Consider the following 14,213-nt stretch of genomic DNA (forward strand, 5'->3'; position numbering starts at 1 on the left):
TAGGGATTCTCCGTGTAACACGAAGGATCTTTTTTAGATCAGATATGCAAGGCACCACACGCCACATACACACCAGGGGCTATGTCGTAGCCCCACCATAAAACTCCTATGGTTAAGTGAAAGCGTTAACGCCTTATAGTCCTATTGCCTAGTTCGTCACATTATCACCTCCTTCATGGACCAAGACGTTGGATAAAGAGTGATTAAATGCTTTTCCGAACACCCCCGTACTTCCTACGAGGGGGTTGAAGCCGACGACTGGAAAACTTTCAGATTATATTAAACAACCGCACAGGAGGAATTCAAGCTTTCGAACAAAACACAAATAGATTAACTATAAAGTTGTCTTTTACAATCATCATACACCTCACTCGAACATTATGTTCTTCGAGTATTGACCCTCTATCAAGCGGGAAGCCTCCAGGACGTCTTCAAAGTAACTCTCCGGTTCCGAACAGTTCCTGCCCCCGGGCGGACCCTTCGTAGCGACGTCGACGGCCTTCATCTTTCCCCCAAAATGTCTTGACTCGGGCAAGGGCCATCCATGCACCTTCAATGCACGCCGATCGCTTCGCAGCATCTATTCGCGGCACCACGTCGACAAGCTTCTGCACCAAACCGAAATAACTACTCGGCGCAGGCTCGGTTGGCCACAACCGGATTATAACATCCTTCATGGCAGTGCTAGATACCCTATGAAGTTCGGCCCATTGGGACATCTGCTCAATTTAAGCAGCAGCGGGGCTTCGAGGCACCGAACTGTGACCAAAAAAGTTTCTCCGTTGCATATCCAGCTCGCGCTTGGTAATACCACGTTGCATCGGAAGAACTCTTCGGCAAGTCCAAATACTCGTCCGGAGAACTCCACACTTGGTTCACTGAGCATAGTCTGGGTTGCCGAACTTCGTCTACAACAGAAAAGGCTTTCCAGCCACTATCTCTTTCGCCTGCCGAACTTCCTCATGAAGTGCTCTGGACTCTGATCGTGCTTCTTTCGCCTCCTGTCGGGCCTTGTCCAGTTCGGCCGCTAAGGGTTTATTCTCATTTTCAAGAAATTCGCAGCGGCCAGCAGCATTCTCCAAAGAGAGTGTCATCATGGCTACCTTCTCCTCGCCCTGGCATCGCGCAGCTTGTTCGCCCTTCAGTTCAACCGATGCCTCTTTAGCAGCAGCATCACTAAGCCGGACCCTCTCCTTGGCCCAGACTAGCTCCGTCTGAAGAGCCTCCATGGTGGCAGCACCATCTGCATGGTATGCACATTTAATATACAGCACTTTCCCGCATTAAGCACACTGGTGTAAAGAATGCTCGAAATACGTACCTTGCGAGTCATCAAGACGCCTGTTGATCAATGCAATGTCATCCTCCACAATATCTAGCTTTTGTTGTAGTTCGGCCACTTCCGTACTCTGGGCAGCCACAGGAGGGGCAGCAGCCTGTATTTCAAATTAAACCAAGGTTAATACCTGAGCATATCTCTTTGATCCTCCGATCGCTTCCTTCGGAAGACAATCCGAGTCTCAGGGGCTACTGCATATACAACAGGTGCATTCTGTCAATAAACTTCAATTGACAAAACTACATCACAAACCTCAAAACCTCTCAGAAGGCTCGTAAAAGCCTCGTCCAATCCACCCTTCGCGGATAGAATCCTTTTAACCACCATAGCCATCAAAGTACGGTGCTCTTCTGAAAGGGATGCTCGTCGTAGCAAGTCCGTCAGCGACTCCGGCACCCTTGGGTCTTCGGAAACCGCTGCTGAAGTACGGCCTTCCCGTGAAGGATCCCATCTACTTACCTCCAGAATCGTCTCCGGCTGTAAACCGGACGGTTCCGGGACTCCAGTCTTGATCCCGAAACCTCGAGTGACAGAGGCGTCGCCTTCAGGTAATGCCTTCTCCGTTTCTTGTACCACTTGGTGTTCGGGAGGAGTCCTTCGGGACGATACCTCGGTATCATCCCCCCTATCAGGCGATGGGGCTGGCGAAGGCGTATCACTCTCCATCATCTCCGGAAGAAGATCTCCCGAGGAGGAGAACGATTGAGAAGCACTAGGCGTTAACCTGCGTGGCTAAACATATATCGGATGATTACTTTACTAATAGGAAAAGAATGAGGTGCCCCAACCACGCTTACATTTTGCCATGAGGTTCGTCCTCGTCATCGTTCGCCCGGCCCAAGCCGCTCGATGACGGCGTTTTCCCTTCTTGGAAGGCCTCCCCTCCTGACCTTCGGAGGCGGCCCTCTTCTTGCCTTGGAAGGCTCCCTCTGCACTTTTGCCCTTGGGTAAAAGGGTTTCGGTTTCCTCGAACGCGGCCACCTGGCGCGGTGTCGGAACCAGCATCCTCGTCGGCAGGTCGGTCGCAGGGCCTTCGGGAAGAGGCGCCGGACACCAGATCAGCACCGCTTTCTTTATCCAGTCCTGTACAAGGACGGATTGTTCACTATATTGTTAAGAGATACCTGAATGGAAGGTGCTTGGATACGGAATACTTACCGAAGTGTCCGGATGATTGCAGTCAAGGCCAACGTCTTCGATGGTGTCCGGCCATTGCTCTCGTTCCCTGAAATATAATTTCCACATTCCTTCGTGCGTAGCGCCGAAGAAGTGTTGTAGGGTCCGCCGCCCTTCTGGATTAAACTCCCACATACGAAGAGGTCGCCGCTGACATGGCAGGATCCGGCAGACTAGCATTATTTGAACGATGTTCACAAGATCAATGCCCTTCTCAATAAGATTTTGGATGCGACTTTGCAGAGTCTGCACTTCATTGACGGATCCCCAGTCCAATCCCCTATTGACCCATGAAGCAAGCTGAACTGGAGGGCCGGGTCGAAACGCGGGTGTAGCCGCCCACTTGGAGCTCCACGGCTCGTTGACATAAAACCACCCCTGGTGCCATAGGTCTGAAGATTTGGCGAAAGATCCTTCGGGCCAAACCGCGCCGGCCAGTTTGCCTATTATGACACTGTCGCACTCTGCCTGCTCCTCCCCTGCCACTTGCAGCCTCACATCAAAGCTCTTGAGCCACAAACCGAAGTGCGGACGAGTCCGGAGTAAGGCCTCACACATGACGATAAATGTCGAGATGAGGAGAATAGAGTCCGGGGTCAAATCATGAAAATCTAGCCCATAGTAAAACATGAGCCCCCGGGCGAAGGGGTTAAGCGCAAACCCTAGCCCGTGAAGGAAGTGAGACACAAATACAACCCTCTCGCCAGACCTGGGGGTTGGTATGACTTGCCCTTGCGCCGGAAGCCGATGAAAGATTTCCGAGGTCAGGTACCTCGTTACACGAAGCTCCGCAATGTCCTCCTCTGTGACAGAAGAGGCCACCCACCGGCCCTGACGGTTGGATCCAGGCATGACTAAGGCTGGTGGTGATTGGAACCTGAGGGTTGGAACTTGGGGTGGCTAGAGTTGAGGAAGGAGCAAAGCGCAAGGAAGAAGAAGAGGCAGGCTCTCTATAAAAAGGCCCCGGATATTGGGCGTCTCTCCCAGGGTCTCTAAACTTACCTATCACCAAGGAGTTGTACCCGAGGGACTGTTGGGTTACCCACGCCCGCATTAATGAAAATCACGTAAATACAGGGACACGATCTCTGCCCTGACGAGATGTGCCAGTAAAACCGCACCCCGAGACGTGGGGCGGCTCGCTAGCTGACGGTTGGAAATAGCAACCGGGCGGGCATGATATGATGTCATGAACAGTTATCAACAAGTTGGGCTCGTGAGCTATTATATTCTCTATTATATTCTCTGCCATTATATGCACAGGTTCGGATATACTTACTTCGTCTGAAGACTGTTCTGGAGTTCAGAAGGGGGGAACCCGCCTTGCAATGCCGAAGACAAACCTGTGCGCCGGACTCCTAGTCATTGAAGCCAGGTTCAGGGGCTACTGAGGGAGTCCTGGACTAAGGGGTCCTCGGACGTCCGGCCTGTTATCTATGGGCCGGACTGATGGGCTGTGAAGATCGAAGACCATACTCGTGTCCGGATTGGACTCTGCTTGGCGTGGAAGGCAAGCTTGGCGACCGAAGGTTCCTTTTTATGTAACCAACTCCATGTAAACCCTAGATCCCCTCGGTGTCTATATAAACCGAAGGGGATAGTCCGGAAAGGACAACACATATACTCATTACCATATTCATAGGCTAGACTTCTAGGGTTTAGCCATTACGATCTCGTGGTAGATCAACTCTTGTAATACCCATATTCATCAAGATCAATCAAGCAGGAAGTAGGGTATTACCTCCATAGAGAGGGCCCGAACCTGAGTAAACACATCCCCCTGTCTCCTGTTACCATCGATCCTAGACGCATAGTTCGGGACCCCCTACCCGGGATCTGCCGGTTTTGACACCGACAAGCCTCCCCCCCCCCTCTCCCGTTACTTCATAACTCCTCCGTCTTCGTTGTTTTGGTAGCATTTGGCGTCGCCCTGCAGGAATCACACCACCACCATCACCGTCACGCTGTCGTGTTGCAGGAGATCCCATCTACTTCTCCTCCCTCGCTTGCTGGATCAAGGAGGAGACGTCATCGAGCCGTACGTGTGCTGAACGCAGATGCGTCGTCCGTTTGTACTTCATCGGTTTGGATTGTGACGAGTACGACTACATCAACTGCGTGATTTACGCTTTCGCTTAACGATCTATGAGGGTATGTTGACACACTCTCCCCTCTCGTTGATATGCTTCTTCTAGATAAATCTTGGGTGTTCGTAGGAAAATTTTCTATTTTCATGCTTCGTTCCCCATCAGAGGGATGCTCTTACAGGAGTATATTTGCTCCTCTTGAAAAGTGTGGTTTTTAGCTAATCCCTAAACATAACGTTCTAAAAAAATTCAAATCTTTCTAGTTTTAGTTTGCATACTATATTTCAACTACATATTTGAATACATATTAAATCCAAACCTAGGTTCACATAATTCACGAATATCACAATTTTAGAGTTTACAAACCGAATTATTCAAATTGAAACACACGAAAGGGTTCAAATAAAGTAAAGAGCAAGATAAAAGCGCAACCATGAGGTACCATGGAGATGCCACTGATGGTCAACAAGATCATCTTGAAGTAGTGTATGAAATTCTCGGTTCTTGATGCTTGTGTGCGGAAATGGATTCTTCCCATAAAAGAGAAGCCAACAAATTTTCTTTACATTTTTCTAAGGGAAATAAAGGCTTGATCAGAAGCTACACATCTCGTTCACTCGTTGTCTAAAACTGAACATCTTATACTACTCACTATGAAACTACTACTAGCTAGCAACAACCAATCCCCATCCCCCCAGACAGCTACCTCGGTCCAGACAGCTCCATCTCCTCCGCCATGTCGATGGACCGCGCCTCGTCGCTGCCGAGGCTGCTGCCGCCGTTGTCATGGTAGTCGTTGAAGGAGCCCCACCCGTCGGGGTCGCTGCGGTGGCCGTCGTGGCCAAGGCCGTCGTGCGGCGGCCGGTTGGTGGCCTCCCATTTGTCGGCGAGGCCGTCGCCTTCGAGCATCCGCACCACCTCGGCCATCCTCGGCCGGTGAGACGGCTGGAACTGGGTGCAGAGCAGGGCGACCTGCACCATCTCGGCCACCTCGATCCTGTCGTAGTGAGGGCCCAGCTCTTGGTCGACCAGCAACTCCAGCATCTTCTCCTGGTGCACCTTCCTCACCTTTCAAATGAACAGACCAAACATATATGCTATCAGATACAAAATGCTTTGGTGTTCGGCTTCAATGGAGACAGAGTAGAGAAGCATGGACATGGCGCGTACCCAGTCAAGCATGACGCCCTTGTGGGAGAGGCTGAGGCCGGAGCCCTTGCCGACCTCGAGCGCGCGCTGGCCGGTGACGAGCTCCAGCAGCAGGACGCCGAAGCCGAAGACGTCCGTCTTGTCGGAGGACTGGCCCGTGGAGAGGTACTCGGGGGCGATGTGGCCGACGGTGCCGCGCACGGCGGTGGTGACGTGCGAGTCGCCGTGGTCGAGCAGCTTGGCGAGGCCGAAGTCGCCGACGACGGCCTCGTGGTGCTCGTCCAGCAGCACGTTGGCGGCCTTGACGTCCCGGTGGATGATCTTGGGGTCGCACTGCTCGTGCAGGTACAGCAACCCCCGCGCCGCCCCCACCGCGATCCGCTTCCGCGTCTGCCACCCCAGCGCCGGCTTCCCTGCAACACACACGGCAAACCCCAAACATCATACATACATACATGCATACATACATACATACATACAAGTGGGAACGTACTGTACATACGTTCCCAAGGTACCAGTCTACGTGCCAGATACAGTAGCGTAGCATGTAATTAATGCAGGCTGCAGCAGCGACCAGACACGAGCTCGTAGTACTAGCGGTGTGTGTGTCTGCGTGCTCTGCCGTCTGCCCTGCCTTGCCCTGCCCTCCCTGTCGCGGCTGCAGCAAGCAGGCCGAAAGGAAGCATGAAACAAAACGTAATCCTGGGCTGCGCCTGCGCCCTGGTACTACGTCTACGCCTCCGGCTGGGACCACGTACGTATTCTTGGCCATGGAGTGGGACACGGCCGCGGTTCATGGCATGGCATATCGCCTGTGAACCGACCGGGCGGTGTTCGTGGTCGCGCCCTGCCGCCCGTGCCCCGCCGTAAGTGGCCACTGGGCAGTGAAGTAACTGTAGTGACTGGAGCACCGCACCGCTGCAGTAGTCATGGTGCAGGGGCGTGCCGGGCGCCGCGGCAGGCGGTCAGGATGCGGACAAAACGTGAGCGCGGTGGCCTGTCTCGCCTGAGCGGTGCTCTGCGTAGGCCGCAGCGACAAGTACAGGGCGCGGTGGGCGCGACCACGCCTGAGGCACTGACTGCCATGCGCAGGGCGTGGCTGGGCAGACTACGGCCTCCCATCCCATGCATGCATGGTCCCCTGCCCGCGGACCGCCCCGTCGGTCTCACTCTCACTCTCGGTCACGGCCGGCGCCAACGTTAACGTGTATGTAATGCATCGGTGCATGTGACGTATGATACGTACCTCGGAGGCGGGCGGCGACGGAGCCGTTGGGCATGAAGGGGTAGACGAGGAGGCGCTCGCCGGAGGCGGCGGCGCAGAAGCCGAGGAGGCGGAGCAGGTGGCGGTGCACGGCGAGGCTGATCATCTCCACCTCCGTGCGGAACTGCGCCTCCCCGGACGCGCCGCTGGGGTCCTTGAGCCGCTTCACGGCCACCGCCGTGCCGTCCGCGAGCCGGCCCCGGTACACGTCCCCGAACCCGCCCCTGCCCAGGATGTTCTTCGCGCTGAACCCGTCCGTGGCCGCGTGCAACTCCCGCAGCCCGAACTGCCGCACGTTCCCTAGCCGCGCCGCCACCATGCCGCCCTCCAAATCCCTACCACCTTGCTCTGCTGCATCCAATAGTGAACCATTGACACGATGTTCAATCGACGTGCTACGTGCAGAGGCGTGGCAGAGGAGGAGGATGATCGACGGCGGCGCTTACCGAGGAGGGAGGGGCAGCGGTGCCGGCGCCGGCGGCTCCAAAGGAGGCAGGACACGGCGAAAAGCAGCAGGGAGGAGGCGCCCAGGCCTGTCCCTACCCCCACTCCCACCGCGCCAGCCTTTGACCTGCTCCCTGCACAAGAATGCCCAAACAAAATTAAACGTTGATGATCCCTAGCTCAGCTCAGCTGTTGTCCCCACAGTACGGGAGGAGTGGAGGAGAGACGTCTGCTCCCAATCGCAGTCGCAGTCGCAATCGCGCGCTACAGGGCAAAGGGAGAGTGGGGCGGAAATGAACGGAAGACAGAACTCTCGCTCTCCACCACGCACTCCCAGAAAGCAAAGCAAAGCAAAAGCAGCCACGACTAGACAGGCAGGGGTAGCAATGGATAGAGGTTAGGGTGTGCTCACTGCTGCTCGGGGTGGACGTGGATTCCAGCGGGAAGGGCCCGGTGGCCGGCGCCAGCGCGGCGGCGCATTCCCCATGGCTGCCGCAGATCATCGGATTGCCCACGATGCTGCACAAGACACAAGTACAAGTTCATTTGGTTAGAGAAGTGCGGCATTGGGTTCGATGTGTGCTCTTTAAAATCAAAAAATTGGACAAGAGGACGAGTGCACACTTGAAGCTTCTTGTGGGGAAGAGCGGAACAGGGCCGGAGAGGTTGTTGTAGGACAAGTCCCTGGGGACACGAGCAGCAACGGGCATTGGATCACGGGTTAAATTCAGCCGATTAAAGGGACAAAATGGTGGGGATGATTTGCTAGTAGAGCTTACAGGAAGGAGAGCTGTGGGATGCTGGCCAGCGACGCGGGGAACGGCCCCGACAAGCTGTTGTTGTTTAGCCTCCTACAGCGAAAAACAACATATAAACATCTAACTTAACTATTGAACAATCGTCCATGTATTGGCTACTGGGTAGTACGTAGTGGTAACAGTACTGAGGGGTGGCTCACTCACAGGTACCGGAGCTTGGACAGGCGGCCCAGCGTGTCGGGCGCGCGGCCGGAGAAGCGGTTGTTGGAGAGGTCCAGCGTCTGCAGCCTCGGCAGCGCGCCCAGCTCCGGCGGCAGCCGCCCCGTGATGTTGTTGTTCTGCAGCAGCCTGGAAATTACTCACAATCGACCCATCAGTGTGTCTGAACTCTGAAGCGCGCACAAACAAGCAAGAAAGTAACAGAGGTTATCTGGACTGGATGATTACTCACACTTGCTCGAGATTAGTGAGGTTGGCGATCCGCCAGGACAGCGTCCCCGACAAGCCCTGGCTGGGCGCTCCCCTGAAACGCGGCCGGCCGAGACCGATTAACGGAGCTGTGAGAAGGAAGATGATACGGGAGGGAGGGAGCGACGGAGCTTACAGGCCAATGACGAGGTTGCGGGGGGAGCAGGTGATCATGGCCCAGCTGCAGGGGTCGACGGAGTCCTCGTCCCAGTTGCTCAGCACGCCGCGCGAGTCCACCAGCCCCTGCTTGATGGCCACCAGCGCCATCACTGCACGTGAGCCCGCACTCCCGCAGGTGATTAAACTAATCCACCACGACGGCCATAAACAGCGGCAGCAAGTGCGCGGAAAGACGAATACCTTCGGCGTTGAGAGGCTCCGAGGAGAATGCGAGGAATGGGGCGGCGGAGAGGAGGAGTAGGAGGAGGACGACGACGACGGGGAGGAGTGGAGGGTCAGAGACAGACGACGCCATTGGAGCGGTGGGGGGGATGATGGAGGCGAGGGGCGCCCGAGGAGGGGAGTGAGAAAAGCGTGGGAGGGAGCGGAGCGGAGCAGAGATGATGGGGGTGGCTTCGCTTTGCTTTGCTTTGCGTCGCTGCTCGCTTTTTCTCGTCTCGTGTCGTGCGACGGTGCGAGCGAGAGCGGGAGAGAAAGGGAAAGAAAAGGCTGCATGCATGCGATTGCCGTGGCATCTTTCGTTCGAATATCGATGGAACGAAAATGATCATTCGTGCCGTGGAAACTGACGGGTGGGGCCGGCTGGCCGATTGCTCTGTTTCGGAGTTTGTGTGCCGTGCGTTTTCCTTTCTGGTCCGGGGTGTTGGGGGCTGGAAACGAGCCTTTGTTTTGTTCTTTTTCCTTGTTGGGCGTGGTGGTGGTGTTGTGTGAGATGAGGTAGTCAGCTAGTCATGAGTGCTTGCTAGGGTGGTGGACTGGTGGTGATCATCGTGCCATCGCTTGAAGGGAAAGAGAGGGCACGCTGGCACACGGATGGGGCATTTCATTTTGTCAACACATGTCATGTAAGTGCATTCACACAATTCACTAGCTTGTGTTTATCATATCATCTCAGAAACATTTGTTCTTTCAAAAAAAAAGTTAACTGCCCTGCCATTGCATTACCGCCATACGTAACCACTCTTATTAATTATTAAGCAGAGTACAATACAATATCAACAATGACCGACCACTACACGATTTGAAACTAACACCCACGGGTCAGTCGACTACTTGCGCAATGACGCCTTCGAGAAGGGATACACGCTTCCATGTTCGACCGGAGGTGCTGTGGACAAGAATTCTCTTCCTGATTGCCAAGACCAACGAATGAAGACCAACACAAGAGCAAGTAGAGAAAGCCTTCAACAAGGTTTTTTTTCGACAAAGGGTGGATTTTATTGGCTCAAAATGAAGCATCAAGAGGATACAAACACAATGAAAACACCCAGCCTCTGCATATCTAGGATGCACACAGGCAACACCAACACACACACAAAAACACGCCACCAAATAGCAAAGTCATATAAGATCAAAGCTATGCGTAGGCGAAGAAAAGACATCAAAGAGATCAGATCCACAATTGGCAAACTACATCAATGACCATGTAACGCCCCGTATGTAACTTGCCATATTTGTATTCCAACTCTTGCCATTTTCGGCACTAAGTTATGATATTCCCTCATGGTTGGGTTTTGTCTTCGTTTTGCATTTTGTCCATGTCATGCATCTCATATCATGTCATCATGTGCATCGCATTTGCATACGTGTTCGTCTCAGGCATCCGAGTATTTTCCCCGTTGTCCGTTTTGCATTCCGGCACTCCTACGTCCTCCGGTGTCCCCTTTTGCCTCTTTTCGTGTGCGAGTGTTAAACGTTCTTGGATTGGACCGAGACTTGCCAAGCGGCCTTGGTTCACTACCGGTAGATCGCCTGTCAAGTTTCGTGCCATTTGGACTTCGTTTGATACTCCAACGGTTAACCCAAGAACCGTAAAGGCCTCGTGTGTGTTGCAGCCCAACACCTCTCCAAAGTGGTCCAAAACCCACCTAAAACCCCTTCATCATCTTGGTCGTTCGATCATGATCGCGTGGCCGAAAACCGCACTCCATTCGAAGCCTCCTAGCTCCTTCTATGTATAAATAGGCCTTCCCCGTCCAAATCTCGGATCAAATACACCCCTAACCCTAGTCTTCCCTTCCTCCGCGCGCCGGACACGTCCGCCCGGCGCCGGATGCGTCCACACCGCCGCCACGTGTCGCCTTGTGGTTCGTCCGCCGCCCGCGCCCACTTCGTCGGCCCGCAGGGCCCGCGGGAGGCCCTCCCGACCCGATTCGCCGCCGCCGCCCCGCGCGGGACCCCGCCGCCCGGCTCGCCTCCTCCGCCGCCCGAGCCTCGCCGTGCCGCCCGGCCGCCGCCGCGCTGCCCGGTCGCCGCCTCGCCGCCCCGCCATCGCCGCGCCTCGTCGCCGGCACCTTGCCCCGCGTCGGATCCGGCGAGATCCGGCCGGAGGAGAGCCCCACGGCGCCGGATCTGCCGCCCCATCCAACTCCGGCGGCCACCGTTCTTCTCCGGCGAGCTCGAGCCCACCTCGGTTCACGTGCGCCAGATCTGCTAGAGTAACCTAGATCTCGAGGTTGTTTTTCCAGTCTGCAATATTTTTTAGGCATGTTCATCGCATCATAACTTTCCATCCGTAGCTCCGTTTTGGGCGTGTAGCATATCAAATTGTTCGTCTGCATGTGCACTTCATTTCATTCCATTGCACCATGTTCATTTGAGTTCATCTTGATGCCTTAAATGCTGTTGCAATAGTGCTATGTAACGTTAGTTTCTGTTTTCTTAACAGATTATGGACATTTGTCATTTTTGCCATGTTTAATGTGTGCCTCCTATGAACTTGAGCCTTACATGTGTTTTGGGCTATGCCATGCCATCTTTACAGGGGTGTATGCCATGTATTTTTGTGATGAATGTGGTGACTAGCACAAGCATGCAAAGTAGCTCTCGTGATGTTGCTGATTTCAGGGACTTAGAATTCTTCTAAATCATTTCCCTGATGTTATTTTTATGCCATGTATTCTTGTTGCTACAGAGTGATCCATGCCTCTTTTGAGCATGTTTAGTAAGGATGATTTTGAGATATTGTTATTCTCTATCCATCCATGTCTTTGTTTGCAATTATGGAGTACCTTAGTATGACTCAATCTTGCTCTACTTTGCTATAAAATGCTCTTGACAGTTTGTTTACATGTTAATCAATTTTGCCGGGGTTGTTGTAGTTGATCCATGCATGCTATGAGATTGTTCTTGCCATGGTTAGCTTATTGATCATGTCCTTTTGCTGGGTGTATGCTTAGTTTTTCATGCAATGTCTTGTGGTGAGTGCACCAAGCTCGCAAACATGCCTACGTAACTCTGTTTTTGACGTGCCCAGTTTTCTGCCAAGTCTGAATCTATTAACGAAACTTGCTATGTCTACATGGTTGCCATTGTATTTTCTGATCCCTTTTGGCTTATGGTCAGTAAGGGACTTTTGTTATATGCTTTGAGTAGTTTCATGTCATGCCTTGCTTTGCCATGTTATGTTCCTGTAGTATGTTGTTATCTTGCTCTAAACATTGCTTCCTGATATTAATTCCTGACATGTTATTTTCACTAAGTCTGAGAACCTGATATCTTTTGCAGTTTTGTCATGCTTGTTTGAACCTGCTATTGTGTGATTTAGTCGTAGCTCAGTGTTTATATTTTGTCAAGCATCTTGAGTGGATCACTGTCATGTGCTTTGTTGCTATGTTAGAGTGCAGTAGCTTATTTTTCTTGATGCATTTAGATGGCATCGTGCTGTTAATCGCACCTTTGTGTCATTATTGTTTTGCTTACCATTTGCAAACCGTGCATCCGATTCCGGTGATCTTTATATCGATTTCGACCGAAATCAACTCAACTTTCCAGCGGCACTCTTGGTTTGCCAAGTTGAGACCTGGTTGAATCTTTCCTTTCTGAAGCACGCATATGCATTGCATATTACATCCTGCATATCATGTCATGTTTTGCATCATGTTGCTTGCGCATTGCACCGTGGTTGATTGTGGTTCCCTTTGCTTGTGTTCTTGCTTTGGGTAGAGCCGGGAGACGAGTACGTGATCGAGGAGCCAGTTGAGTACGCTTACGAGGATCAAGCTTATGTCAACTCTGAGAACTTTGCAGGCAAGATGACCATACCCTCGAAATCACTTCTATCTTTGCTTGCTAGTTGCTCGCTCTATTGCTATGCCTATGCCTCGATACCTACCACTTGCTTTATCATGCCTCCCATATTGCCATGTCAAACCTCTAACCCACCTTGTCCTAGCAAACCGTTGTTTGGCTATGTTACCGTTTTTCTCAGCCCCTCCTATAGCGTTGCTAGTTGCAGGTGAAGATTGGAGTTTGTTCCTTGTTGGAACATGTTTATTGTTGGGATATCACTATTATATCTTGTTTACTTTAATGCACCTATATACTTGGTAAAGGGTGAAAGGCTCGGCCTTATGCCTGGTGTTTTGTTCCACTCTTGCCGCCCTAGTTTCTGTCATACCGGTGTTATTTTCCTTGATTTTTGCGTTCCTTACGCGGTCGGGTTATAATGGGAACCCCTTGACAGTTCTCCTTGAATAAAACTCCTCCAGCAAGGTCCAACCTTGGTTTTACCATTTGCCACAGCCTTTTTCCCTTGGGTTCCGTGGACTCAAGGGTCATCTTTATTTTAAACCCCCCAGGCCAGTGCTCCTCTGAGTGTTGGTCCAACCTGTCAGCTGCCGGTGGCCACCAGGGGCAACTCTGGGCTGGCCTACCGAAAGCTTGGACAATCCAATGTGCCCTAAGAACAAGATATGTGCAGCTCCTATCGGGATTTGTCGGCACATTTGGGTGGCTTTGCTGGTTTATTTTTGCCATTGTCGAGATGTCTTGTAACCGGGATTCCGAGTCTGATCAGGTCGTCCTGGGAGAAGGAATATCCTTCGTTGACCGTGAGAGCTTGTGATGGGCTAAGTTGGGACACCCCTACAGGGTTTTGAACTTTCGAAAGCCGTGCCCGCGGTTATGGGAAGATGAGAATTTGTTAATGTCCGGTTGCAGAAAACCTGAAACTTAACTTAATTAAAATGGATCAACAGTGTGTGTAGCCGTGATGGTCTCTTTTCGGCGGAGTCCGGGAAGAGAACACGGTCTCGTGTTATGTTTGAACGTAAGTAGTCTAGGATCACTTCTTGATCATAGATTCTCGAACGTGCTTTGCCTTCTATTCTCGCTCTCATTTGCGTATGTTAGCCACCATATGTGCTAGTGCTTGCTGCAGTTCCACCTCATACCTTTTACCTACCCATAAGCTTAAATAGTCTTGATCGCGAGGGTGTGAGATTGTTGAGTCCCCGTGACTCACAGATTGCTTCCAAAAACCAGATTCAGGTGTCGATGGTACCATTCCAGGAGATGCGACTGAACTCAAGTGGGAGTTCGATGAGGACTTTGGACGATACTACGTT

The 14,213-nt window shown here is 52.5% G+C and overlaps 1 protein-coding gene across 2 annotated transcripts; it reads right to left on the reverse strand.

Annotated features, from left to right (window-relative positions):
- Window positions 1-5,073: 5,073 nt before the first annotated feature.
- LOC125522275 (protein CLAVATA3 INSENSITIVE RECEPTOR KINASE 2) lies at window positions 5,074-9,175 on the reverse strand. Of its 2 annotated transcripts, none has more exons than XM_048687351.2 (11): window positions 9,046-9,175; window positions 8,822-8,954; window positions 8,669-8,740; window positions 8,422-8,565; window positions 8,239-8,310; window positions 8,084-8,143; window positions 7,872-7,978; window positions 7,462-7,593; window positions 6,998-7,363; window positions 5,773-6,164; window positions 5,074-5,670 (listed from the first exon to the last, which is right to left on the reverse strand). In XM_048687351.2, the coding sequence occupies exons 1-11, from the start codon at window positions 9,158-9,160 to the stop codon at window positions 5,305-5,307; spliced, it is 1,959 nt and encodes a 652-aa protein (XP_048543308.1). In that variant the 5' UTR covers window positions 9,161-9,175; the 3' UTR covers window positions 5,074-5,304. The 2 variants fall into 2 exon arrangements, with proteins under 2 accessions (XP_048543308.1, XP_048543307.1); XM_048687350.2 differs by having other exon boundaries at window positions 6,998-7,366.
- Between the last annotated feature and the right edge of the window lie 5,038 nt (window positions 9,176-14,213).

Source organism: Triticum urartu, chromosome 7A (assembly GCF_056163025.1).
Source record: "Triticum urartu cultivar PI428250 chromosome 7A, HENAU_Tu73, whole genome shotgun sequence".
NCBI classification, from domain to species: Eukaryota; Viridiplantae; Streptophyta; class Magnoliopsida; order Poales; family Poaceae; genus Triticum; species Triticum urartu.